Source organism: Branchiostoma floridae, chromosome 11 (assembly GCF_000003815.2).
Source record: "Branchiostoma floridae strain S238N-H82 chromosome 11, Bfl_VNyyK, whole genome shotgun sequence".
Taxonomy (NCBI): domain Eukaryota; kingdom Metazoa; phylum Chordata; class Leptocardii; order Amphioxiformes; family Branchiostomatidae; genus Branchiostoma; species Branchiostoma floridae.
In genome coordinates, this window is record NC_049989.1 from 10,943,910 (window position 1) to 10,971,177 (window position 27,268).

Sequence of the window (27,268 nt, forward strand, 5' to 3'; positions counted from 1 at the left end):
AGCAAGTTAGTCAGCTGGACTCCGGATGGTGGCCTACAACAAAGCTAAGTAAGTCAGCTGGACTGCATCACTGCGGGACTTCCGTGCAATTAACAGAAGTGTGCAGTTATCCGTTGTGCAATTAGTAACTGGTGTACAGTCTATTCAATCCTATTACGTACACATAATGTTACATTCAAATTGTGGCTGGGAAAATGTTGTACCGACATCATTTTTCCACCCTGCTACAAACATACCTATGTCAATACCCGTAACCTTCCCAGAATCCCCTGCTTCCTTCGTCACATCGTCCATCCCCTGTAGCAGGTCTTCGATCCAGTGGATGTAGTTCAGGCGCAGTGGTAGTGTGGGAATCAACCGATCGTTCGGAATCTCCACCTCCAGCCCAAAGTCCTCCTTCAGAAGGGTACATGTTAAACATCTCATCGCTTCGGGGTCCTTAAAGTTTATGAACCCCCGCGTCTCGGATTTGTTGTACGTTACATACTGAGCGAAATCGGGGTACTTTTTAGCCAGGACTGCAAAATCGGGAGGGTTGTTTTTGTACTTATTCCTCGGATGCATATATTTGTTGAGAGCCATCTTGTAAACAAACCTTTCCTAGAATGTCAATATGAGATTGTTGATGAGGTAAACAAGATCAAAGATGCTGAGTTGAGCTCTGTGTAAGAGGATGGAGACAAAAATGAGTATAAAATGTTGTTTAGGCTGGAAGTAAATACAGTACCAGCTTAAGAATAGTCTCTCCCTGATGTTAGAGTTTCAAAAAGTACCAAAAAATTTCAAAAATCGACCCAAAACTGCAAATTTATCAAAATTTGTGAAAAATGTGGGGAAGTTGACAACATCGTGGCGCGCTGCACCCTGGGAATGATGTCACCCTACTGAGTCTGCGCACTAACGAACTTGCGCAGATCTGTATGCGCAGTGGTCCGGTGAGAGCTGTTGGACGGATTTCTAACGTGTGGAAAATTCAGATATTTCAAGAAAACTCGCCACGGATTGATCGTCTTAAGACACGGGTTTGGTTTCTTGAAGGATTTTGAATCTTCCTTAGGTAAGGATCGACGTTTATGTGCTTTTGTCGTCCCAGAAATCTGTTCTAAAAGGAGGGAATTTGACCCGACAAGCTGTCAAGATGGCTGCCGGTTGCAACAGATTCTGCAGAATTTTTGTTGCATCGTTCAAAATTTCGTCCCGTTTTTTCTGACACTTCGTATTGATTCCTGCATATAACTTGACGTTACGTTATCCTAATATTGTTGTGTCCTTATGGACGGAAAGTTGAGTTTCTAACAGGCGGTTTGAAGCCCAAGCCGGTACGTTAAATCCCGCCGACTGTTGGAATTTTAGGGCGGCTCGGTGGTGTAATTTTTGTCAGATCGCATCATGTTGAACTTTGGCACAGGCGCGCTTCTGTTTGATTTAACTGACAGAAATATTTCTAGACCGCACAATACTTTACAATTTCACGGAAATAATCTCTGGTTCCTGTTTACCGAAGCTGTCATAGATAGGGGACCGCCACCTGACATACGATCTTTGCCCTTTCTCCATTCTAGGATGACCTAAAGTCTTGGGTCAGGCGTTCGACCACCGCCCAGTTGTATCAAGAAGTTTGTCATCAGACATCGTCTTTACTTTAAGTCAACCAGAATCGGGGAAAGAAAACCCTGCCAAGTATAAATTTTTCCCGACTTATTCGGATTGGCTTCCGTGAGGGAAAAATGGTGCTGTCACAGAGACAACGAGAAGAACTGTAAGTACTTTTCTCATTCTTATATTTTTGACAAATAAGTTATGTTTTTCATCTGGTTTAGATTTGTTTTAAAGAAGGCTTCCTTGGATTTCAGACAGTGGGTGGTGATGTTTCCTCTCTTGTTCAGCATTTTCCTCACGTCAGAAAGATGGGAGCGTTTGGTCAAAGACTTGTAGAGTGCCAGGAATTAAGTTCAAATGACTGTGCCCGGAAGTACCCAAGTAATGCGATCTTAACAAACTTTCTGTGTTGAATGGTCCCTTGCAAATTCCAGAATGAGTAATCCGCCTACATATGGTCAACAAAGTACCTTTTCAAGCCTGCCTGTTTGCATACTAAACAGGTACATGTGCTGGGATTTTGAGGCAGGCCAAGAAGTGATTTCTCTCTTCATGGCATTTGATTTGCATTCCTCTACTAGCTGCGAGGATTAGGGTATGAAATACCTAGGCGATAGGCATGGGAGGACGTATTTGCTTGTAAAATATCTGTGGTGTCTTTCTGCCTAGTACCTTTATGCCCCAGAAGTGCAAAAACTGTTGTCGTTAATGGGTCTGTCCTAGAATGTCATATGGTGACAGTTACAAAAGTAGTTGTCATAAGGTTAACAAATCAGGTAACTCACTGCTGTTTTTGAAATTGATGAAAATTGAAACATTTAAGCCTAGTCAATAATCTTGTCCATAAAAAATCAGGATAAAAATCAGGGAACTCACTTTCGCTAGGATTACAAAACTCTCATCTATTTTTTTTTTATGTCAGATGCTCTTTATTTTTTTACCTGCTGTCTATATACATGTAAATGTCTGTTGATGACTAGACAGTCACTACTGTATTTAGAAAAAGCCATACCACCAACTTTGGAAGATATAAATGTTCGTGGCAACACATAATGCAAAAGGAATAACTGGAATTAAGATTAACTACATAATATCATCTTGCAATAAAGCAGAATACTTGTGTTTATACTGTTAAAAGATTTTATTTCGGTACTGAAATATTGATATTTGGCTAAGAAGTCATTACCAATATGTTTTCATTAAAAATCTGTTAGACTAAAGAAACAGGCTTATGATTTTATTTCCTGGCTGTTATGGTAGAACAAGTTCTTCAAGAAAACAGATGACACAATATTGGTAACTAAAAAAGGATCCTTCCTTGTTTTGGGAAATTGTAGATAACATGGGTCTATAAAAAGTACAGGTAGAGAAGGGGTCACCAGGTCATTACTATTCTAGAAGCAACTGCCACCAACATCTTTCAGTTTTATTTCAAGACTGAATATTTTACGCAGCCAGTTAGTGCCAGGAATGGTTCATGTCAAACTAATTGGTTCCCTGTGCAGAACTGATCAGCAAATTGGGACTGACCCAGTTGTTGACAAGTTGACATGGCCGGAATAGTGCAGTGGTCAGGGTAATGTCCAGTTTTGGAATGTCTGCCCTGTTATTTTAGGGTCAGTGTTTTGCTAGGGTGTTATTTTTCTCATTTGTGAAATTGTGGAAAGTAAGGTAAGTTATAGGATTGACCCCATCTTAGGAAGGACACTTTCAGTTAGGTTTAAAGAATTATACTTGAATTGATCCAGTGTTAATTGTTGATCAATATATGTGTATATAAGGTTCAAGGTTCATATGTGTATTTTATCAACATTACTATCAATCACAGGTGTCTGATTTTGTAAAAAAAATTGTGTTCTTTGAAATGTTATTCCATGAAAATTCGCTCCAATTTGAAATACTAGCATTAGCAGAACACCCATATCCAATCAATGTACATCATGATGTAGTAATGTAGAATTGATTAACATTATTACAGGCAGAAAAAGAAGTTTCACTCCACTATTTACTACTAGTCTAGCGTAAAATTTTTATCAATATATGACGGGAATCGTTCCATAAAGATATCTGTAGAAATTGCCAATATCAAAAAAAGAAGTTGAGTCATAACAATTCGTTACCGAAACTCCGAAAGCAATTGTGATTGAAATCATTTTTTCATGCTTGGAAATCCTGACATACACAAGTAGCGTTGGCGGAGTATATTCAATAACAATGGTTCCCCCTGGGTTTATATACAGTGTGAATGGGAAACGACAGTACAGTATTGATTTTGGATTTCTGTCCCTGACACAAAAATCAAAATGGTGATGCGTAACGGGGCATTGACGTATTCAGCAATTCTGCTCGTTACTGATCATGACTCTTTGGCCATTTTACTGATAAAGGACAAACATTATCAGTAAATTCTACTATCAAAATGGCCCAAGATGACTACTAGGACCCATAAGATGTGTTTACTAAAAACTAGTTGTTTTTGTATGTAAAAAGGTGGTCAATATAGGTAAGATTCTTCATGTATACAAGTGTCAATGGGAAAAATAATTTTAAGTATATATGTGTACACCCTCTTTCTTGTTTAGGATTGTGCCACAGCACAGAAATGATTTATTTTGTTTACATCGTTTTCTGGAATTTTCCAGTAACCTCTTTTATTAACTGCCTCTTCTAGTAGTGTATTGAACATCTGAGAAAATAATCTGCCAGCTCTAGTTTGTTTCGTTATTACCCAAAGCCTGCTAGAGCATGTGACCATTACTCAGTAATAGTTCACCCTTAATTGATCTATCAAGCCACTTTAGCGGATTAAAGAATTACTGGTGCCTCTGAATGGTTGTGACATAGAAGTAGACCACACTTAATAATTGTACTGAACAATTTTATACTCTAATTGTATACCATGAATGGATTAGATTCCATTTCTTGTTAACCTTGATACATGTTTTTATAAAGAAAAATGATGTCCACGTTAATGAGAATCTGATCTAATCAGATAAACTGCTCCATTGTATTCCTAGAAATAAGATTGTCTTGAAGATTTCTCAAAAATCATCAGGAGCTCTAGCCTACCGTATCTAAGCCGAATTCTGCATAGGGCAAAACGGGCGCTATCTTTTGAGACACACTTCAGACCACAATTGATTTTGTCATATTCAAAGGTGGCCTGCTGTGATTTGGGGAATATTGTGATTAATGGAGTGTTTAATGTGATGTGATTTTCTAATCCATCAATCGTGATGAAAAAGACAATGGTGATAGCTGCCAAGATCAAAACATATGAGATTGCCTTGCATTTTCACTGTTACAGCGCCACAGTACGTCATGAATGTAGAAATTGTAATGCAACATGTATTATTTATTATCTAATGTCAGGTCTATTTTATGACGTAAAGAGATTTGGCTGACTGTGAACACGCATATAGATCATGTATTGATTGACAGCTGATTGTTTTTGTGGGCAAAAGAAATGACAACGTCAACATTTTTTATTTGTTCCTTCTTTTGATTGGTAGTCTATTGTCAAACAACTAGTAAACTACTAGGGCAGTCCTGGATTCAAAAATGTTTTCACCATCATGATCATAACTTATGAGCAAAATCATGTGGTTACAAATGCTCTAATAAAAGCTAATAGGGGCCCAAATTACAGCTGAAACGTTTACGCCAAAGGCTTAAGATTCTTTAAAAGATTAACAGTAGTTGCAGATTTCTGATGATATGAATAAAGCTGCTAGATGATTAAATTTATTCCTTTTTACTAAAAAGTCAAAGAATCCCTGAATGAGTGATTTCAAGCAGAAATAAACAAGCAAACAAAAGAAAACAAACAGGACTACAAAAATAACTGCCTCGGTACAGGTGACAACAGTACACCTGGTTGTTGCCTGGAGGCATGTACCACATGCAGGTGAGACAATAGTTGTCACCTGGTGTCCCCCAGCACACTACCCTTACCTGAACAAATAGTGCCCTATTCAGGTGGACAAGTAGTAAATGGGGTTAACCTTTAGCCTCACAAGGGCTCTCTTGTTTTGGTCAATTGGTGCATACCCGGACTTGTACATATTTGGTAAAAACAATAAAAATGCTGTGATTATCATTTTGCACCTAATCTTTGCCATCATTATGTTGTATGAGGAACATTTTGACTTATGGAATGAGTGAAATGACTGTTAGATTTACTAAGAATATCAGGGACTAAAGGTACATTATGTAGTTGTAAAAACTGTAAACAGTCCTTGGTTTTATTTCTCATCAACATATGCAGTTGGCATATTCTGTGTGTTTACCTCATTTTGTATTCTAAAAATATAACCTCAACTTAATGTTTCAAAACCATCTGGTTTTAATCTTCAAAGTGGTTCCAACAATGTTGAGCAAAATTAGTCACATTTAGATTTTTAGAATGTCCAACATTTTTGCATTACTCGTATGCAAATGTTTAAGTGGCATAGAAATGCACATTTTGTATAATCCTAATTTCAAAGCCTTTTGAAGCAACCGTTATAGAGCCTATTCAACTTTGAGGATCCAGGTAGCATGGTATTTGACCATGAAGGACACTTTGTACCAAAAGGACCAGTCAACTGTTAACCAAACACAAACAACTCAGTTCAGGACATGCCATATGTTTTCATTCTGGTCCAGCTGAATTCCGATGTGGTGGGGTCCTGCCCTCATGGAGTCTTGTCATTCCAGCCAGATTATGTTTTAAGACAGCCACAAGTTTTAGGGTGGGGCAGTGGGAATTTGGTGATTTAAATTAGAGTTGCTTGAAATGGTGGTGTAACTAAAGACTTGAGTAGAAAGTGATGTGACTAGGTGTGGGTACTTGTACAGAAAATTCAGTTCCAGGTCCGGTCCTGGACCTGGACCTGATTCAGTATGTGAGAACTTGTGAATGGATGATACTCAAAACAATGGTCCATTTCACTACAGAGACACCTGTTTTGTGGAGTATTGGACTCCTACTAGCATTTTAAAATCCTACAACTTAGTACAAGGCTAGCTGCCTCTGTACTATTGACTGTAAAACTTGGTAGAAATGACTATAGACTCTACTTCGCTCTTGTAAGTTATTTTCCTCGACCGGTAAGCCCAAACATATGAATGCCTGATCATATAATCTGTTCATTTTCCTATAGGTAACATTCGGTTAACCGAATGTTTTCAGGTCCAGTTTTTCTGGACCGGTCCAATAAGAAAAAAACGGTTTTGTACCGGTACCCACCCCTAGTTGTGATCTTTAAAGTGTAATATGTTGTCCTTGGGTTGGGGGATGACATGTTGACTTCCATGGTTATCTGTGTTGTGGTATTCTGCCGTAACATGGCACCATGGCAGGATTAGTTGTTTCCCACTAAGGCCACACCAATTTTTTTTATTTTTTTTTTATTTTTTTTTTTTTTATTGAGATTCTCCATATACATATGGAGGGTATGGCGAAACAGGTGTCAAAGACGCCTTTTCAAAGCCACCATACCGTTGGCTTTGTTGTTCGGAGTTTCCATCTCCTAGGAGGACTTCCGACCAAGGATGCAAGGGGTTCCTCCTACCCCTGACTCGTGTGTCATGGCGGGTGCGTCATGCCCGAACATGCCCCTATGGCCTGTCACCACAACAAAGGCCTGTCACTGCCACTAGCCGCAGCTATGTACTCATTGACACCTGAGTTAGGTGAGGAAAGTCGTGTAAAGTGCCTTTCCCAAGGGCACAAGATCGGTGACACGGCAAGCGGATTTGAACCCGGGACCTCTCGGGCCTGAGACCAACGCGCTCCCGATCGTGCCACGCGGTCCCACAATTGATTTCTTGGTTCACGGATTTTTTCATAAAAAATATGGAGCGAGAGGGCGAAATAAAAATAAAAATAAAAATTGTAAAATGGTTGGGGTAAAGGTAACGGCTAATCCAAAACATAAAGAAAAAAGTTTTCAGCTTGAAAAAAGTACAAAAACACTATTTTTGTACATTAATAGCACCTGTACCCACACTTTAAGGAGCTTATAATATAAAGGCCAATTTGCTACACCAGAAAGTTGGTGAATGGTTTCATTAATGGTGAAAATTTGCTGAGTGGTAATTTTTATTTTTATTTTTTTTCCCAAAAAATAGGAGCGAGCGAATCCGTGAACCAAGAAATTAAATTGGTGTGGCCTAAAGAAATTTTTAGTTCTGTTTGGTTTTCAAGCTGCTTCTTGTTACCAAACAATAAATGGTAATCAATAAACTCAATGGTTTGCATCAGTTCAAGCTTGGAAAATCAATGTTGGACAGATAATTTCAATAACTTCATTTGTTTGAACTTGATATCATCTATGAATAATAAGTATTTCAATGCAATGAAGACCTTCCAAAGAGTTGAATGTTCTGGTTTAATGGAACCTACATCAAAACATGTATCATACTGAAACAAAATCAGTGATATGAAAAATGAAATAATTATTTGTCTTCATTTACAGCTCTACAGTTGATTGTGTTGTACAAGTGACAGAGCTGTATGTAGACATTGAAGGTTGAACTTTAGACCCATTACTTAAACTTCAAACATGTCTGTATGCAAATGACCACATGATAGCATACCACATCCATGATATCATTGTTTTGTACCATGTAGTCCTGGTTGTACAGATATGGTTATCAGTAAAAGAGGAGAAAACTGTTTAATAGGTTTTCTTACTTTGATCTTATTCATATTCATAATGTCAAGACCAGTGTAGAAAATAGTCTGCTTCTATTTTGAATATTTATGTTACCGTTACTTTATATAAAATATCTAGTTACTGTAAATTTCAAAATTTTTGCAGTAGTTTTATTTTCATGGTGATCTTTTCTCCACTTCGAAGTATCTCTGATTTACTGCCAAATTCCTTAGAATTATCACTATTAGAATCAACAACCGAAACTTTTAGACTGTAAAATCAAGTCACTGTGAAAATATATTAACCTATATATGGGAGACTATACTATATAGTACAGTGTAGCCAATGTTTAATATGATGCAACATCAATCAAAATCAAAAGAACATAAAGTTAAATCTTTAGTCAGAATTGGCTTATAACAATGACGGTGAGAAACAATATTTTGTGATGGGATGAGTGTTATCAGTATTTTGCACACGCGTAAGTTATTGATTGTTTCAATCCATTATGTGTCATCCTATTTTATATGGTTTGTCTCCTAATTTTTTATCTTATGCAACCTTGTTGATCATCTACCAGCATAATGTGTCTGCAGTGTTTTTCTCATGACAGGCCATGCCAAATGTGATTACATTCAATGTGGCAATTATTTTTTTTAGGTTGATTATAGCAAAATTTTTAAGATGGTAGTAAAAAGAGTTAAAAAAAAGTAATCAAGAGTTACTATCGGGAAAGTGGCCTAGCCTTTAATCTAAAACTTATATAAATAGTAATAATAATAATAATAGTAAAACTAAAAGAGGGGAAAGAAATTAGATTTATTTTTGTTTAGCTTTGAAGCTCAAATATTTTGGATGAATAGTTCCTTTATACCAGAAACTAAATAAGGTTTCAAGTTCAAAGATTTAGAATTCTTTCTTTTCTGTTTGAAACTCAAATTCTGTGATTTGGTTACTGCATGCAAAAGACACAAGTAATTCAGTGAAGTATGTTTTGAGAATTCCACCGACTCTTTTGATGGCAGTATGGAAAGATTGTAGCTTTCCCTAAATCCAACAAATCAAATCAGGAAGGTATTTGTGGAATTCAGGAGTAATTTTTTATGTTTTGTACATACCACTCCTTTTTGTAATACAGTAACTATATATACTGTATGTGTGCTGTTTGTGTAGTATTTTAGAATTTTCCATTCCTCCTGGCAGGGCTCGAAATACACTTTTCAGTCAACTTGCACCAGTGCAAGTTAAGCCAAAGGTAACTTGCACCAAAAGAAACTTACTTGCACAACCCAAAATAGTGAACTGTTAACCCTTTATTCTTCTTCTGAAAATTTGCAAATATATGGGGATACATAAAGACCACATGTTTGGATATTTGTTTTCCAAAGCGTATTTTATTTTGGATTTCAAATTGTACAATAAATGTGAATTTAGGCTTAATTTAAGACAATTCAATGTCTACAACTTGATAAGATCAATAGATTTCTTCTGGACTCTTCGAGTGACTTCCATCACTATTCTTAACCATCGCTAGAACAACTCAATACAAACACATATAACTGGAAAATCCAGTACTGTTGATCATATCAAAGTCACTAAATTGTATGCAAAATGTATTTACTCATATGCAAATCAAGGTAAGACAACACCATAGGTATTATTAGCATTATAGAGATGGAATTGTCTTCAAATTTTGTTTACCTGGATGTCTAACCAAGTTTAGAAATAACAAATTTAGGCTATTTTTTTATTTAGTGTTGTTTTCTTTTACCTTTCAATGGCAGACAATATTCTTGGTGTGTGTAAGCTTTTTCTAAAGTCAGGTATTAGTGGATAAAAGTAACTTGCACTGGTGCAAGTTTGGTCCAAACTTACTTGCACCACACCAATTTTACATGCACAAACTTGCATATGCATGTGGTATTTCGAGCCCTGCCTGGCAATAGCTAAAAGTGACCTACCCAAAGAGCAGTTACTCAAGCAATTGGATAATGATTTTGGAAATGGTCAGACATTTCAGATAACATCCGTTATCTTTCGTCAGTGACACAAAAGAGATCTCCTTGGAGAAATCTTGTTCATCAACGTAAAACTAAAAGAAAAAGTGACCTACCTTAATGTTCTTGTCAATGACACCATATTTAACATTTTCTTCTTTTCTCCATGTACAGGAATAAAGCCATAGCAGACTACCTGCGGTCGAATGGCTACGAGAGTGCGTTAGAAGCCTTCCAGAAAGAAGCTGAAATGGTAAGTTCATGTTCAAGGTTTTTGGAGTGCTGTTGAGGTAAAATGCTGATGCCATTATTGTATGGGATTTCTTTGTCTAATTTAGCACTAGTATGCATTGGTAAAACAGGTACCATATGGTATATCGGTGGACCGTACCAAGACAGACTGGTTCAAAGGTGGGCACCTGAAATTGTACTTACAAAAAAATTACAATTCAGAAAATTATGAAAATATAAATACCATAATTTATATACAGTACTCTATGATAACTTACCTACATGTATGTTGCACTAAGGTGAATATTTGTAGCTATACAAAAATTGTTTTTGGGTGCATAGCCCAAGTCTCATCTCATATGTATCTATAATGTAATATTTATGATTGTAATACTTCATATACTGTAAATGCATAAATGTTCGCGGTGGTTTTATGTTCTCGGTTTTCACGGTGGCCACTTCACCGCGAACTTAAAAAATTTTTAAACCACCGCGAACACTTATCCATGGTAGTAAGAGACTACAGTGCATGTTGCTACCGCGAACTTAAAACCACCGTGAACAATACTTTTTCTCGCTACCGCAAAATTAGATCCCCGCGAACATAAATGCATTTACAGTAGTTGCAAAAGGTTCCTGCACAGATTTACAATGATTTATTATGGACCCCCTGACCCTGATTACCTAGTGATTGGGTATTAGATGGCTCATTTACAGAATAAATCAATGCATCAGGTTTCTCTTGTTTCCTTTTGTGAAGCTACTGATTTTTTTTCTCCAAAATAATCAATAAGTGTTCCACCAAAACCTGTGAAGCATTAAAATGTCCACTGTGCACAATTTTTCTGTGTTGAAGTATTGATTATCGTGGACTATAATCAGGTGGGTACTGGTACAGAAAATTCAGGTCCAGGTCCAGTCCAGGTCCAGATGATCAGGTCCAGGTTTGGACTTGAACCTGGACCTGATTCAGTATGTGAGAACTTGTGAATGGACGATACTCAAAACAATGGTCCTTTTCACTACAGAGACATCTGTTTTGTGGAGTATTTGATTCCCACTGGCGTTTAACAATCCTACATTACAAGGCTAACTGCCTCTGTACGATTGACTATAAAACTTGGTAGAAATGACTATAGACTGTACTTCGTTCTCGTTATTTTCCTCGACCAGTAAAGCCCGAAACGTGTGAAAGCCTTATCATATAATCTGTTCATTTTCCAAGAAAGAAGTTTTCATACTGTCTAGTAGAAATACATAGATGTAGTATGATATCGTGTTCTTATATAAAAATCGTGCCTTATCTCTATGATCTATACATAGTTGGCTTATTTGAGCATAAAATTTGTACAATGAAGGTCTTTTATTCATTCATTCATAAGCATATTTATCAGAAATGTACAGCTGATAAAAGAGCTTATGACAAATTATGACAAAATGTTGACATTTGTCCATGAAACTTAATCTCAACATCGTACCATTTAGCCTTGATATTAAAAGAGAAAACTTCAAGAAGAACAGAAATAAATCTGAAAAGTTCAGAAATTACAATATCGCCAGGAGAGGAGTGTACTCTCATGTCCCTAATAAACGTACCGGGACGTTTATTTTTTTCAGCCTCACAATCCACCCGGTACGTTCTTATTTTGGACGGTACGTTTATTTTTTTTCCTGAAAATTGGGGCTTTGCTTAGCCAGGACCCTCAAAGAATTGAAGTTTTGGGGGTTTCTGCCCATATTTCCGAGGTATTTTTGCTCAAAATTCCCCATTTTTCGGGCGAAACGGCGCGGATTTCCATGAGCGTGTACGCGTACGCGGTACTCTTTCGGTGATTTCGGTCGATCTCGCTATGACGCTATGAAGTAAATGTTGTTCTTGGGGGAAAATAAAACACCACACTGACGTTTTGAAATACAATTTTTACATAAATAACTTTTAGTTTTAATTTAGTAGTAGTTTATAGTCTCTGTTTACATCGTAAACCAGCACCTTGCACGAGGAATTTCCGGTCTTGTGGTTCCATGCGCTTTCGGCAGCGAGGCGGAAGAGTGATTCGTTCACATAATAAATACTGGACGTAAAAATAACAACTATAACTTCGTTTCCCTGGTGATATGAGTTTTGACGCCGCAAATTCTCCCAAACGACAGGAATTCGTCGGTAAAAACAGCAAGTTCATAATCACAACTTTCCTTTGTAGATGCATGTGCCATTATGCCGAGGTGGTCACGTCGAAATAAAACTTTCTCTACGTAGGCTTATTTCTTTGACAAAAATCAACCTTAGTCTAGTTCTCACATAACTAACTTTCATTTAATAGATTTTAATCGTTTTTATACCGTAATCACTGTATTTTATGCTACACATCAGAAATCTTGTTGCGATATTTTACCTTGGTAAAAGTGGAGTCGTCCACTGACCCCTAGTGACCTTGTTTATGCTGCTGCGACGCCATGTTGGAGAATAACGCAAAGACGGAGATTTCCATTTTTGGCCCGCGGAATACGAAAATTGGGACAGCTTACATGCATTTCAAGAACCTAAAACATCAGATACATGAACGGACGGTCTATTTGTAAAATCTACCCATGTAGCCTTCCAGTCTGCACAGAAATGACGATGTAGAGAAGGGTAGAAGTGCAAAGAGTCTGAGATGAGAAAAAACGCCACGTGAATTCAACAACACTTCGCATAAAATTACATAATTTTGTATAATCAAGGAGCTTTTATAAAAGCTCCTTGGTATAATGTTTCCTTTCTTCAAATTATGTTTCCTTCATAAAGACTCCAAGTTGAACCGACATTTTGCTGATGTAGTACAGAAAAAAGAAAAGTGATTCCCTCGTGGATAATTTACTATTTAGCGCAGCGTAATGCGGCCGGCCACGCGCCCGTGACGGCAGTGTTGGCATAGCGGCCGGACTGAAAATCGTCTGGCCGCGACCACATTCGACAGGTGACCGCTATAATATTTCTTAATGCTTAGCCAACGGGAAAAATCCAAGGGACCGACGAAAACTAACCGCATGGCCAGTTACGTGGCCCCTATACTCAGGTGACCCCTAAGGCAGGTTTCACTGCGAATTTTAACTTACCTTTTATTTAAAAATTGAGAAAACAATGTTCATGATTCAAACAAGATATCTATAGTTCTTCAGCTCATCATTTATAGAACTAACTGATGTGGTTCTTAGGCATAAATGAATAAAAAGACCTACCTGCTTATCATCTCCTTTTCTTTGGACAGAAGTAGCATGGTCACAGTTAAATACATGTCAATTTGGTAATTTTCCGGGGGGTATGTTTATTCCGGGGGGTACGTTTATTAGATATTGATGATTTGTCCGGGGGGTATGTTTATTCCGGAGGGTATGTTTATTAGGGACATGAGAGTAGGTATTTATACTAATTATTTTTTTGCCAATGTCTTGGTTTGTGCGTTGTACTTAGTATCCGCGTTTTGAAGCTCCTTGTTTTTTGGTAGTTACTGTCATGCATTTAAAGTTTAAGGTATAGGTCGGCAATTCACTGCAAACAAAAGTGTACCAGCATACTGTATGACGAGCCTTGCAACAGTTTCGGACAAGTCATTATTTATTCATGGCCCTTCTCTCTAGTTCCTTGCAAACCTTACAGTACACACGTCATTATGTCCCTAGAGTAACATGATGTGTTTCCAAATGGCCAGTGTCACGACTTGGGAGTGTTATGAGGATGAACATGTCTGTATTTGAACCCTGATGTTCTTTTGTAGGCTTTAACTTTGAAATGTAGGTGCGCAGAAGACATGTTGGGTGCACAGTATAAGATAGAGCGGGATGTCAACAAAACTGAATTACAAAATTACTGTCATTCGTATGAGTTTGAATTTGATTGTTTTATTGCTTGAATTTCAAAATTTTAGAAAAAAAATTTACAAAGAGGGTTTCTGACACAAGAATGCATAATTTTTTGTATATACTGTAACACTATATAAATATCTACAGTTTCTGGGTGCACAGCAGATACATGCACTTGTTCAAGAGTATGTACACAACTCGAATTTTGCATGCAAAAGTGCATAATATTACTAGTATGCAGCCACTATTTCAAGGCCCATTTATTGTATCCTGCATGTACTTGTAACCTGGTTGGATGGGTTTATTACAGAAGTCAAGTCATAGACTCATACATATTTGTACTATAAAGGGCATAACAGTTCTTCTAAGCAAAATGTCATCTACAGTTCCATTAATTTTATAGTTTGTGTTTTTCCAATTTTTTCTAAGTATGATATTGCATACATAATAACAGTTTATCTTGCTTATTACTCCCGCATTATTTTGTATACTAGTGGGTATGTACATGTGTATACAAAATTACAATTACACAGGAACTTACCAACATTGCTGTCATTAGTTGTAATTGTGGAATATTGTTGTACAAATTGTTATAAAATGGTTGTCATACAAGAATCAGATTTTATCAGTGTGATATATTCAAACATTGATCAAACAGCAGAATGAAACTAATATTTTATGTGACTGTCAATACCGTGTAATAAGTTTTCTTCTGATTAAGAATCATGTATTACATCACGTTACATACATTGTATTTTTACTGTATTTAATTTATCTTAATCTTTGTGTTCTGTTTTTCAGCCTGGTGAGATTGAGAAGAAATATACTGGTCTACTGGAAAAGAAATGGACCTCTGTCATCAGGCTACAGAAGAAGGTACCTTTTCACTCTTGCTTAGTACTTTTTCTTGAGATAGGGTTCTTAAAGTTAGGCTAAAGGCAAGGGAGTGATGATTTGGCAAGGTGAAAGACGTAAAGAATACATATTATCAAATCATACATGCAACTTGATGCAAGATGACTTTCCTATTCCCTTTGGATTAACTGAACTGTGAATAGGATATTTTTATAATACTCCAAGCTGACTCTAAATGGCATTCAGTAAGCCATGAGACTGCCATGCACGCATGTATGTGTTATATAAGTCCCACTTACAGAAAGTGTGAACAAGAAAAATGTGCAATTCTGCATAAGGAGGGGGGTGGAGTGAAAATAGCCGAAGTTGCTCCTAAGCAAATACTAGCCTTTCTAGTTGTAAATAAGTGTTTGTAAACAATTTCCTCCCGTCCACGTACAGGTTATGGATCTTGAAGCGAAGCTGGCAGAAGCAGAGAAAGAATTTCAGTCGGGCGGTCCGAACAAGAAGGAGCGGTCTCCGTCAGAATGGATCCCCAGACCGCCGGCGCGGTACAGTCTCAGCGGCCACCGCAGCCCCATCACCAGAGTCCTCTTCCATCCAGTCTACAGTGTTATGGTCTCAGCCTCAGAAGATGCCACCATTAAGGTATGAGTGGTGTTAAATTCTGCGCACTTTACTACTTTTCACATCAAGTTTTGGGTCTGAAACCCGTTGGTTAAGATTCACATGGTCCTTTTAGCTGGGGACGTAAAGCTGACAGCCCCATGTAAATGGGAGTTTGTAGTGTCTAATCTTAATACATAAAAGAGCCCAGCACAAACAAAACAGTAGGGTTGACAGAGTGTGCTTACAATGTGATTCAAACAATATAACAAAGCTGCAATAGCTAATAGATTACAAAGATTTATCATAGTTCTTAGTTCTGTATCTAGTCCATATATAGTACATTCACAAGTTTAAGAGGGTGTCAGTAGTTCTAAAGCTGTATACAATTTATGCAGGACCCAAAAAATGAAGGAATATTTGCTCACTTATTTTTGTGAATATGTGTATTACGTATTTAGAGTAAGTGATATTTATCCTAGCTGTAACACTGTTTTCAGATTTGGGATTACGAAACAGGCGACTTTGAGCGCACGTTGAAGGGCCACACGGACGCCGTACAAGACGTGTCGTTCGACCAACAGGGAAAGCTGCTAGCCTCCTGTTCAGCAGACATGACCATCAAGTTATGGGACTTCCAGACCTTCGAAAACATTAAAACCATGCATGGTGGGTACAGTGTGGCTGGAGCTTGTGCCCTTGTACAGTAGAAGCCAGTTAATTGCACAACAGATTACCGCACATTTCTGTTAATTGCTTGGAGTGCCAAAATCCTAAACTGGTGTGGTCCAACATTGCATGGTTGCACCACCCGGATAATCGCACAAAATACACTGGCAAATGGTATATGCAATTAAAGGGCTTCTACTAGTACTGTAAATCCTTAATAGAAATTAATTAAACGAGCATAGGTGCTTGATTTATTTATATTTTCAAAGTTTTTAACAAACAGTCCAGAAGTTCTTTAGATGTGCAGTATCTTTTTTAAATGAACTGAGATGTGTATGTTGAATTCAATGAAAAGACGTGTTTATCATTGTTCAGTAATTTAAAAGCTTTAAAGTTAATAGTAACCATTCTGTGATGGGAATATATAATAATTGGGATTGGGATTCTTCGCCTTTTTTTTTTCAAAATAATTACATGTTCTTGTTGTGACTTTATATTCTGTATGATAAAATGGTCACAGTTTTGCCCCAAATGATTGGAATCACATTTCTGTATGTTGTTATTCCTCTGTTCAGGACATGACCACAACGTATCGTCAGTCCACTTCATGCCCAACGGAGACTTCCTGATCTCAGCCTCCAGAGATAAAACCATCAAGATGTGGGAACTTGCAACAGGGTCAGTCATTATTACTTAGTTATTATATTTCATTCAGATATTATCCACTAAGTCAGTGTCACACACAGCCAATCATAGCCTCCCAACCTTTTCCAAACCATGGTTGTAAGCAAGACCATCTGTGGTTGGTGAGGCTGCTACTTCTCTTTAGAATGTCATCCTTGCCAGCCAACTACAAATTTTGAAAAGTCTGGAAACTGGAAAGACTTATCATATATAATAATCATGTCCTTGCGATCAGGGATAGTGAAATGGAATAGGATGCGCCTCAACCCTACACCACTGATGTTTCGAGAGAGGTTGGGAGCAAAGTCCTAAATTTGTGACAAATGTTTTCGTGTTGTGCATAAAAGTTTGAAAGGCATTACTAGTCTCAACTATAACACAGGGGACAAAGTATTTTTTGCTCTTGAAAATTATCACAAATTTTGCTTTTGATTTGTCGTAATTTTCTGCAAATGCTCAACATTGAACCAGCCATTGTTTCTATCTGGCTACAACAATACAAACTTTAGTACAGTGTTGTTAGTTAAGCTTAGTCACTCAAAGGATTCTAGCATGAAATTTGTGTAGTTTGCACTGAGATCTCAGAGACCTGTAAGAAGTATATTCTGACTTGCACATAAAAACTCTTTAAGCCCTCCACTGACAATTGGACTGCTTAAGTCGATGTGCAGACAGAAAGTGGAGCTTGTCGCCTCCCCAGACTGGTCCTGTGTCTGCGGGAGTGAATTGAAGCTTTGACAATACCACCATGTTTTCTTCCAGTCAAGTCTTGTGGAATAATCACGATCTTGGTCCCCTGTTGTTATCTAAAGAAAGGATTTAAAGCCAACCCGTGATTTGTATTAGTGTAATCTTAAAAGATCTCAATCTTAAGCATGCTGTGAGACATGGTGAAGAGATAAAGCTTTGGAGCAATAGACAAAAATTGTGGCCTTCACCAAATTCATTTGATTTACAGTCTTCATCGGTATGAGTGACCCACCACTCAGATTGGTGACTTTACATGTTTGGTCACATGACTTCAGTTATGGGTCAGAGGTCACCTTCCTGCAGTAGTGGGTCATATACCCTGATGAAGGCTCTAAATACTGTAAATGCATTTAAGTTTGCGGGGATGTAATTTCAAGGTAGTGGGGAAAAGGACTTTTTGCGGTGGTTTTGACTTCTCGGTAGCTCCATGCACTATGGTCTCTTACTGCCATGGAAAAATGTTCGCGGTGTTTTTAAGTTCGCGGTAAAGTGGCCACCGCGAAAACTGCGAACATTAAACCACCGCAAAAGTTTCTGCATTTACAGTAGGTCACTTTTTGTCATTTGTATTTTATCAAAGAAAGAAGTCTACTTATAGCTCTTCAGATCAGATATGTGCTTAATTTTTTTTAATGACAGAGTATAAATGTTTTAGGTTTGTATTGACCATTGTCCAGCTAATGCCAGTGTATCTTCCCCCACAGCTACTGTGTGAAGACGTTCACCGGCCACCGTGAGTGGGTCAGAACAGTCAGAGTAAACCAGGATGGATCTCTACTTGCAAGCTGCTCTAATGATCAGGTAGGCAAAATAGAATACAGTGTAAGTCTTTGAATGTCTTTTGCAACAAACTCTCCACCACAAATAGGTTTTTCCAATTTATTACTGCCGTACCTCATAATTGTTTCACCTTGTGAACTTAAAGCATCATGAAAGATCCTTTTTCCTAATACCGTGGCTTAAGTCCATGTGAAAACAGATGAGTGTCAAGTAGCCTTATTTTACTATTCCAGTCCAAAATTATTGTGGGTTACTCAAGTTTCTATACAATTGAGAAATCTCAACTCTGCTCCGGAACTAAATAGCTCATTGGCACTGCTGCTTTTTCTAGAGGCCTTGTAGAGTGGGAAACAATGCTGTATGTATCTCTGTAGTCAGGATGCTTAGGTCATAGAAAAATCATCCATGTAACGACCATAAAGTAGCCACAATGACGAGGTGATAACTACTATGTTAATACATGTAGGTTTGACTGTGCATTACTCTTACATGAAATATCTTGCCTTCTACAGACCGTCCGTGTGTGGGTCATGGCTACTATGTTAATAGGTTTGACTGTGCCTTACTCTTACATGGAATATCTTGCCTTCTACAGACCGTCCGTGTGTGGGTTGTGGCGAACAAGGAGTGCAAAGCGGAGCTGCGCGAACACGAGCACGTGGTGGAGTGTATAGCCTGGGCCCCGGAGTCCTGCAACGGGCACGTGAGCGAAGTCATGGGTGCTGAGAAGAAGGGGCGCTCCGGCCCCTTCCTGCTCTCAGGATCCCGCGACAAGACCATCAAGATGTGGGACATCAGCACGGGGGTGTGCATCATGACACTGGTCAGTCAAACACAACGTTACTTTTTTTTTTGTCATTTAATTAGAGTTCACCACAAAACAAGGCTCGTGGAGCCACTCAAGCGATTTGGGTTACGATACTGTATTGTGAAGAAAGATGTCTGTTGACACTTGACTTAAACAGTTTCAGTTTCAGATTGTATCCTATGGGGAAACAAGTCCGTGGAAGCTTATTCCATAGTTGTCACAAGGCTGGAAAATCTTCTTTAGCCATAGCTATTAGCCATTGAGCAAGGTCATAGATAAATACTGATTAGTGCTTATTTACCTCCTCTGCTGTCAAACCTTTTTTCCAAAGATTTCAAAATTTGTTGCTTTTATCTCTCATGTTTCAATATTTTGTAAATGAGAAGAGACTGTTTAGACTTCTTTCATTTGAACCCCTCATAGGTTGGACACGACAACTGGGTTCGAGGCGTGGTGTGGCACCCAGGTGGAAAGTACATCATCAGTGCCTCAGACGACAAGACCATCCGTGTCTGGGACTACAAGAACAAGCGCTGTCAGAAAACACTGGAGGCACACCAGCACTTCTGCACCTCCATTGGTACGTGTGTATGTCTGTGTGTGTGTGTGTGTGTGTGTGTGTGTGTGTGCCATCCGTGTCTTGGACTACAAGAACAAGCGCTGGCAGAAAACACTGGAGGCACACCAGCTCTTCTGCACCTCCATCGGTCGATAGATATGACTGTGTAAATGGGTGCATGTGTGTCTGTGTGCATATTTGTGAGTACATGCATATGTCAGTGTGTTTGTGTGTGTGTGTGTGTGTGTTTGTTTGTTTGTGTGTGTGCAAGTGAGTGTGCTAGTGGGTCTGAAAGTGTATGTGTTTCTGTTTGTGTGTAGGTGAGTGAGAGAAAGTGAGTATATGTGTGTGTCAGTGTATGTATGTGCTTGTCTGTGAGCTTGTGTATGTTAGTCTATGATAGTATGAATCACTGAATGAATGGAGTTCAAAGATGTGCTGTCCTTGTCTTCATTTTCATCTTCCAGTATGGTTGACGAATGAAAGCATGGGTTTGCTAGATAAATATCATCTTAACTGAGAGCTATTAATGTTCTGATAAAGAAACTTTAGACTCAAGTAGGACTGAGGTGCTTTCAATCATAGACTGACAGGAAAGGATTCAATATTGGATATAATCCTTTATATTCCTTTTACCTTTTAGCAGCACAGAGTATGTTGGCGTACATGTGTGTATTAGTCATCAGGGTTATCCCTCAAGCACCCGACCTTTTTTTGCGACTAAAATGACCGAGTGGGGTCCAAACGGACCCCAAAATGTTTTGTTCATAAAATCTCAGTACCATTTCTTATCGGCGATCATTGTATATACATTGCTTCGTTAATGTAAGAGAAAGATTTTGAGATGTTAAGGTGTTGCTAATTCTAACTCATTATCATAATTTATGCAAAAGTTCAGAAGGACCACGTTTTGCACTAAACCTATTCCGAACAGACAGGGGAATTTTGAGGCCCTCAGCAACGTTTATTTAGCATAACTCATGAACGGCTAGAGCTAAAGCTACGAAACTTGGTAATTTATCACAAAATATTGTTTGCAAACGTTTTTGGTCAATAAAGTAAGTTTATCATTTTTGGGGGTTGCCATGGCAACCATATTCTAAAAGGCATATTTTTGCCAAAATTTGACAATTTCAATTTAAACAAGGTTTTCTTGGTAAACTACACCTGTTTTCTGACAACAATTAAATTCTATGAAATTCAATGTAATTTTCATGACTTAAAATTTATAATTTATGCTAATTTCATGACGTCATTGGTCAAAATCCAAGATGGCCGCCCTGATTAGGCAAATGACGTCATAATGTCGTCACATTACATGTTGATGACACAGAAATGTTTGTGATGATTTAAGTTTACATTCTTATCATTGTTTGAAAGTTTGGTAGTCATACTGTAAGTGGTTAAGGAGTTAGCCTCCAAAGTTTGTTTAAAAACTGCACATTTTTGCTGGGGTCCGTTTGGACCCCAGAGGGACTGAACACAAACTTTCTTTATAATTTCCACATTATTGTACCAATCTTTGCAAAAAACTTAGGAGAAGGTATAAGACATATTGACTGACAAAGTCACGGAAGGATTTTTTCTTCAGATTAAAAATGTTCAAATGGCACTTCAAAATGTACGCCTGGGGTCCAAATGGACCCCACTCGGGTGTTTGAGGGTTAATGTTTTGTTGCTGTTGTTGTTTCCACAGACTTCCATCGGTCCGCCCCGTACGTGATCACGGGCAGCGTGGACCAAACGGTGAAAGTTTGGGAGTGCCGCTAGCGCCGCGTCCACACCGGTCGCGCCATCTCAGGTCTGGTCTCTGTGCTGTGCACCTTTCAGGATATCCTAATGGGGTGGGGGGTTGTTTGCAGAGGAAAAACTGGAAAAAGGCAGTGGCTCAAAGTATTTTTCCAACCGGACTTCCACTTTTTTCAACTTTTCCCGAAAGTCCACTTTAATTCAAAAGTACAGGTACCTTGTGTAATACACAAATAGTTAGTCCTCTAGGATTGTTAATGAATACAGCAGGCCCATTGCAGAAGGGAGGGTAGATTGGATGCGGGGGAAAATTCAAATCAAAGAAATGAAAGGTTTGGGGGTTGAACGAGTTGAAATGACAAGATTTTCAAATGGGACAAAGGGTTGAACAGGAAATTCGTGGAAGTTGAAATGAACTGGAATTCGGAATCTATTCCTAGAAGCCACACAAAGTCCTAGAAGTCATTCACAGGAAGATCTAGAAGGGAAATTATATTCCTCAAAGTCACACAAATTTTATAAAAAGTGAAAATCACACTCATAAACTCCTGGAAGTCACATGCACAAATTCCTGGAAGATATCAAGCCACATCAGTAAACCAAAGTGCAAACCTCTAACGCGTTTGGGTGTCCGTGGTAGGTGCACAGTACAGGACAGGCCCTATCCAAGGCACCCTACTGTACATGTACATGTATGGCACCAGAGCTAAACAGCTAAGTATGTGTGACGTGTCCGGGACTGTAGCTTCTCTCCAGCGTGCAAGAGACCTGACGAACCTCCCCGTATTCTTCGTGCAGTGGGCAGGGTGATGACTTCATCACCACTATGGGCAATATGGCTATGGACTGGTGGACTTTATCTGTAGGGGTGTGCAGGTGGCACCTGGAGAAAAGAAAATGCAGGTCCCATATATAAGCCAGATCATGCAGCTGACTTTGCCCAGGCTACTTTTACTCCAAATTGTTTGTACCTAAAATGTTGGGGGCTATGAAAAAGTGGACCAGTTCCACAAAATACAAGTACATTGTAGAATCAAAATCAAAAATAAAGCCAGGACAGTGTCGTCAGAAAAACAAATCTTAGCAAAAAAAAAGTAACAGTACGAAACGGTTGTTAAGGAGAAACTAGAAGTTAGTCTGTTCTACCATCAGGTAACCAGAAAGTTGTTTGCCTGGTGATGGTAGTGGAGAAAAGGGTCTGGGCCTTGCCAGTTGCGTGGTGCAATGTACAGCGTTCGTTACAATGTGGTGTTGAAATGCAGTCATCTTCGACATTTTGATTAGCTATGCTCCATGGTAGACAGCTGTCAATGGAATAAATGCAATGCAGACATACATCACTAACACAAAGCATGTCACATACCTTACCTCACAATGGTAAAGAGTTCCTACAAATATCTCTGAATTTCGTTTCAAATCTGTCCCAAATTTGATCCTTAGACAATTGAATTTTTGTGTACCACTGAACTATTTTTGATTGTATTGTAAAACACGGAATTCTTCCTTTTTGATGAAAATATTGCCATGATGCCAAGTCAAAGTTTATGACAATAAAAACATTTGAGAAGAAATTGCTATACCATCTCCTTCTTTGAGATGGAAATGCACAATTTACAGAAAAAACACTGAGAGAAAATTCAACCATGCCGTCTAAAAGGTGTCATACACCTAGTAGGTTCTTCTAACATTATCAAGTCAAAATTGACAGCTGTCTACCAAAGCATTCGACCCAAAATTATTGCATACCAAGTTTCCAGGCAGTCCTGGGATAGCAGCAGAAGAGTAAACGTGTAAATTATTGTTGTTCTATGATGATTAATGGTTAGGAGATGAATATTACAAGCCAGCGGTAAGTTAGCACAGTTATCATGTCGCCCCACACTATGCCGGTAGCCTAGCCTGTTGTCTATCTACTCCAGCTCCAGTCTGCTTCTATGATTGCCTCTTTGCAGTGAAGTTGGACACGTGTTGATGACCAAGTATTTGAAGATTTGTGAGAGCTCTGATTGGCTACAAGATTAACGGTTCTCTTTGATGTCACGTGATCTGGACTCAAACAGACATTTGGACGTTTGATCCCTGTTTCACCGTTAATACTAACATAAGGCAGGGTTGGACAAGTTTCCTAAAATTCACTTGTCCTATCGGGAAAGTACATAAAAAATTTACTTGCCTGAAACAAATTTTCACTTGCCTCAAAATTTACATGCCTTTTTACGATGCATTTTCACTTCCAGCAATGGAATTCTTTTGTTATTGGCTCTATTTTTCTGTGTTGACCAATGCTTGATGCGCTGTCGGTGAAAAGTAACAAGCATATCAAAATCTCACTCATTAAAATATCTTACTTGCCCGATCGGGCTAGTGGGGTAGGACATGGGCTAGCCCGATGGACTATTTCACTTGCCCGGGACAAAAGGGCTAGTCCAACCCTGTAGGGGCCAACCTTTGTAATGAGAATGGGTGCCTGGCTATGCTGAGAGGAGGCAGTCAGAACAGTGGGCTGGAGCTATAGTAGGGTGGATACCAGGCTATTGGTACTACCCACAGTGGGGAAATTGTACAAGCACATAGAAGCTTCTGCTCCAAACTTCTCGAGGGTTGGGATATATCGATGTCTGATGCGTACACAGGGCTTTTAAATCTTGTTTTACCCCCAGAATGATGTAATTCTTGGTAGTCCAAAGATTTCGCCATTCACAAATGAATTGGAGGGATGGTATAGGAGTGAGTTTTTTGTGTAAATATGTGTAAATGTAGACGCTCAGCTTCCAAGCCTTGCAGAGTCTTTAAAAGTAGAGACTTCTTAAGATGTATTGGATGTATGCAAAGGCCTGCTGACCATAGAGTTTTGCTTCTCCAGTTATGGGAAATTATATGTATGCTCCAGCTATGAAGAGTATAAATGTATTAATAAGACATATATAAAAACAAAGGGTGCCCCATTGACTTTCAGTTACACAACAATGTTCCTGATACAACCTATATCAGATTACAATTAACCATTACAGAAAATCAACCTGTAATCTACTATGATCTGGACACTACGATGGGTGTGTCAAACATGTATAATAACATATAAGTGGGTAAAATCTTTCTGGATAAGAAACCGAAAACTTCCAAATCTGCATTGCAACCTCTGTTGAACTTATTTGTCAGTTTTGCATACTAATGAAAACAATATTTGGTTTAGTCACAAAGAGTGTATGTATAATATCAAAATAGTTTGCCCTGGCCCTTGTATTCTCCATGTAATGAAAGGTCCCAAATTGACAATGTCGACTACACTGATGTAAACTGAAATTGACTACAGGAATATTTTGGATGGAACTAAACTGAATGCCCTGAATGTGTGTCAGCGGTTGTACGATGTTGGCACGTAGTTCTAAGGTTGTACAGATGTAGTTTGTGATGAGGAAAAAGACATGCAGTTGCAATTATTGCTTAGAGAACATAGCCATATTAAATATAGCTAATAGAAGGAGCATCTGTGTGAACATATTCTGCACTGCTGCTTAGCTTATTCATATTCATAAAGAAAAACAATCCCAATGGCCCTATTTCACATGTCTAAAGAGCATGTGACTGTGAACACCAACTGTAATTCTCTTGTATTTGTGGAAAACTTCCTGGTGTCCATATAAGGAATATTTCCATATATGGCAAGTAACTAATTTCCTGGCAAACATACTTCCAGGACACAATACTAAAAGGTGACACAAATAAAAGAACTATAAGTCCTCCAGAATGTTATTAATATATTGTAAGTCTCAGAACATTTACAGAATGTGTCCAGCTAGCAAAACTAACAAAACCATATTTTATATCAAGTTCACAGTTCCATGCTTTATTGCGACAATTGAAAATTCCTGTATTTTGGAGAGCCACCGAATTGTACTGGATGTAGTAACTGCGGTCAGAATGTGCTGAAAATAGTCAAAACTCGACAAGTCATGGTCTTGCTCTCTGCATACTGCCCGAAGCTGTGTAAATTTCATTCTTTTTTAAAATTTTTGTTGAGAAACTGAATGTGCAGCAGTACAGAATCTGTAGGTTGACAAGAGGTGTACTGTTAAAAGATACTGAATATAAGACATGTTGTAACTAATTAGAACTGCAATCTTATTATGTTTTGTTTTTTTAATACCATAACTTGAAGGGGTGGCTAGAGTGTACAAAATTCTTTGTCTTATTGTATTCTAAGGGCGTTGCCTTGTGATACTATATACTGTAGTGTTCTTGCTTTTGTGTACGTACAAAGATAGGTGAGGATGTATTAAAGATAATTAAAGTGAGAAGCTGCAAATATTCAATATGGAAGGATGATTTGTGTATTGTAATTCTGCATAAAGCATTCATTTTATCCACTCTGTGTGAGGAAATACACCCTTAGTGATGCCTTCTTTTTCCAAAAATTTGACCATACACTGTTACAGTTTAGTACTAGTGGTACATAACATGCACAAGCACATACATATCTACATACCCAATCTTTAAGGACAATGCTAAAACTATTAATCAAAACATGTACTGCACTGTCGCTAAACTTATTCGTAAAGGGAAAAAAATCCCACCTGGCCCTATTCACATGTCTGAAGAGCATGTACATGTAACTGTGGACTATAACTGTAATTCTCTTGTACGAATATTTCCGTATATGGCAAGTAACTAATTTCCTGGCAAACATGCTTCCAGGACACATACATGTGTGTAAGAAAAGGTGGCACAAGTAAAGGAACTATAAAAGTCCTACAAAATGTGCAACCACGGACTCACCCAAGAAACCATGGACTTGCCCAAAATCATCCCTGCATGAAATGTAGTTTTTTGTTTTGTTTTATGTATTAGTGTCTCAGAAAAAAAATAGTTTGTAAAGACTACAGTGCTACTTGTAACATGTCACCTTTTGAAAGCAAATGCAGGATATTCATTCTCCACAAAACCATGGACTTTTCTGAAATCATCCCATCATAAAATGGACCTTTTCCTTATCACCCTGATGCTAAAATATTCCAAAAGTCATCCTTTATACTGGAAAAAAAAGCTTTACCATCCTCACCTCAGTGCAAAAATGAACTGTTTCTGAAGCATCCCTGGTGCTGAATGGACCATTCCAGAATAACCATCTGGCGTGAAGTTCAGTTCAGTTCTGGTGACAGGTACTGTAAATGCAGAAACTTCGGCAGTGGTTTAATGTTTGCAGTTTTTGCGGTGGCCACTTCACTGAAAACTTAAAACCACCGCGAACATTTTTCCATGGCAGTATAAGAGACTATAGTAAAAAGTCGTTTTTCCCGCTACCGCGAAATTAAATCCCCATGAACATAAATGCATTTACATTATGATGGCCATCTAAGTGCTGTTTATATAGATCATGACTCCCAATCCTCTGTAGATCAAGATGGGGCTTTGGTTCACATCCTCACATAGTTCATGTCTTTTACAAGTAGGTTTAATATGGTCAGACCCACTCTTAGCACATAGGATAACATCACCTATA

General features: G+C 38.3%; 2 protein-coding genes and 1 non-coding gene across 4 annotated transcripts in view; 2 read left to right on the forward strand and 1 right to left on the reverse strand.

Moving 5' to 3' along the window:
- The window catches only part of LOC118426728 (RNA N6-adenosine-methyltransferase mettl16-like), a 7,813-nt gene extending 6,940 nt beyond the window's left edge, over nt 1-873 (reverse strand). Inside the window, exon 1 of one of the 2 annotated variants that reach the window (XM_035836280.1) lies at nt 237-873. In XM_035836280.1, coding sequence (XP_035692173.1) covers nt 237-582 — 346 coding nt within the window. In that variant the 5' untranslated portion in view covers nt 583-873. The remainder of the gene's footprint in view (nt 1-236) is intronic. The other variant, XM_035836278.1, reaches the window with a different exon arrangement.
- Nucleotides 874-881: 8 nt separating this feature from the next.
- On the forward strand, nt 882-26,152 carry LOC118426729 (lissencephaly-1 homolog). The gene is made up of 11 exons (XM_035836281.1): nt 882-1,057; nt 1,563-1,759; nt 10,412-10,490; nt 15,110-15,184; nt 15,605-15,811; nt 16,270-16,438; nt 17,014-17,116; nt 18,577-18,673; nt 19,248-19,475; nt 19,884-20,040; nt 21,716-26,152. Exons 2-11 carry the CDS (start codon nt 1,728-1,730, stop codon nt 21,787-21,789), a joined length of 1,221 nt encoding a protein of 406 aa, XP_035692174.1. The 5' UTR covers nt 882-1,057; nt 1,563-1,727; the 3' UTR covers nt 21,790-26,152.
- On the forward strand, nt 17,732-17,865 carry LOC118426786. Its single transcript, XR_004832472.1, has one exon. It is a non-coding gene; the product is annotated as a small nucleolar RNA SNORA68 (small nucleolar RNA).
- Nucleotides 26,153-27,268: the final 1,116 nt, after the last annotated feature.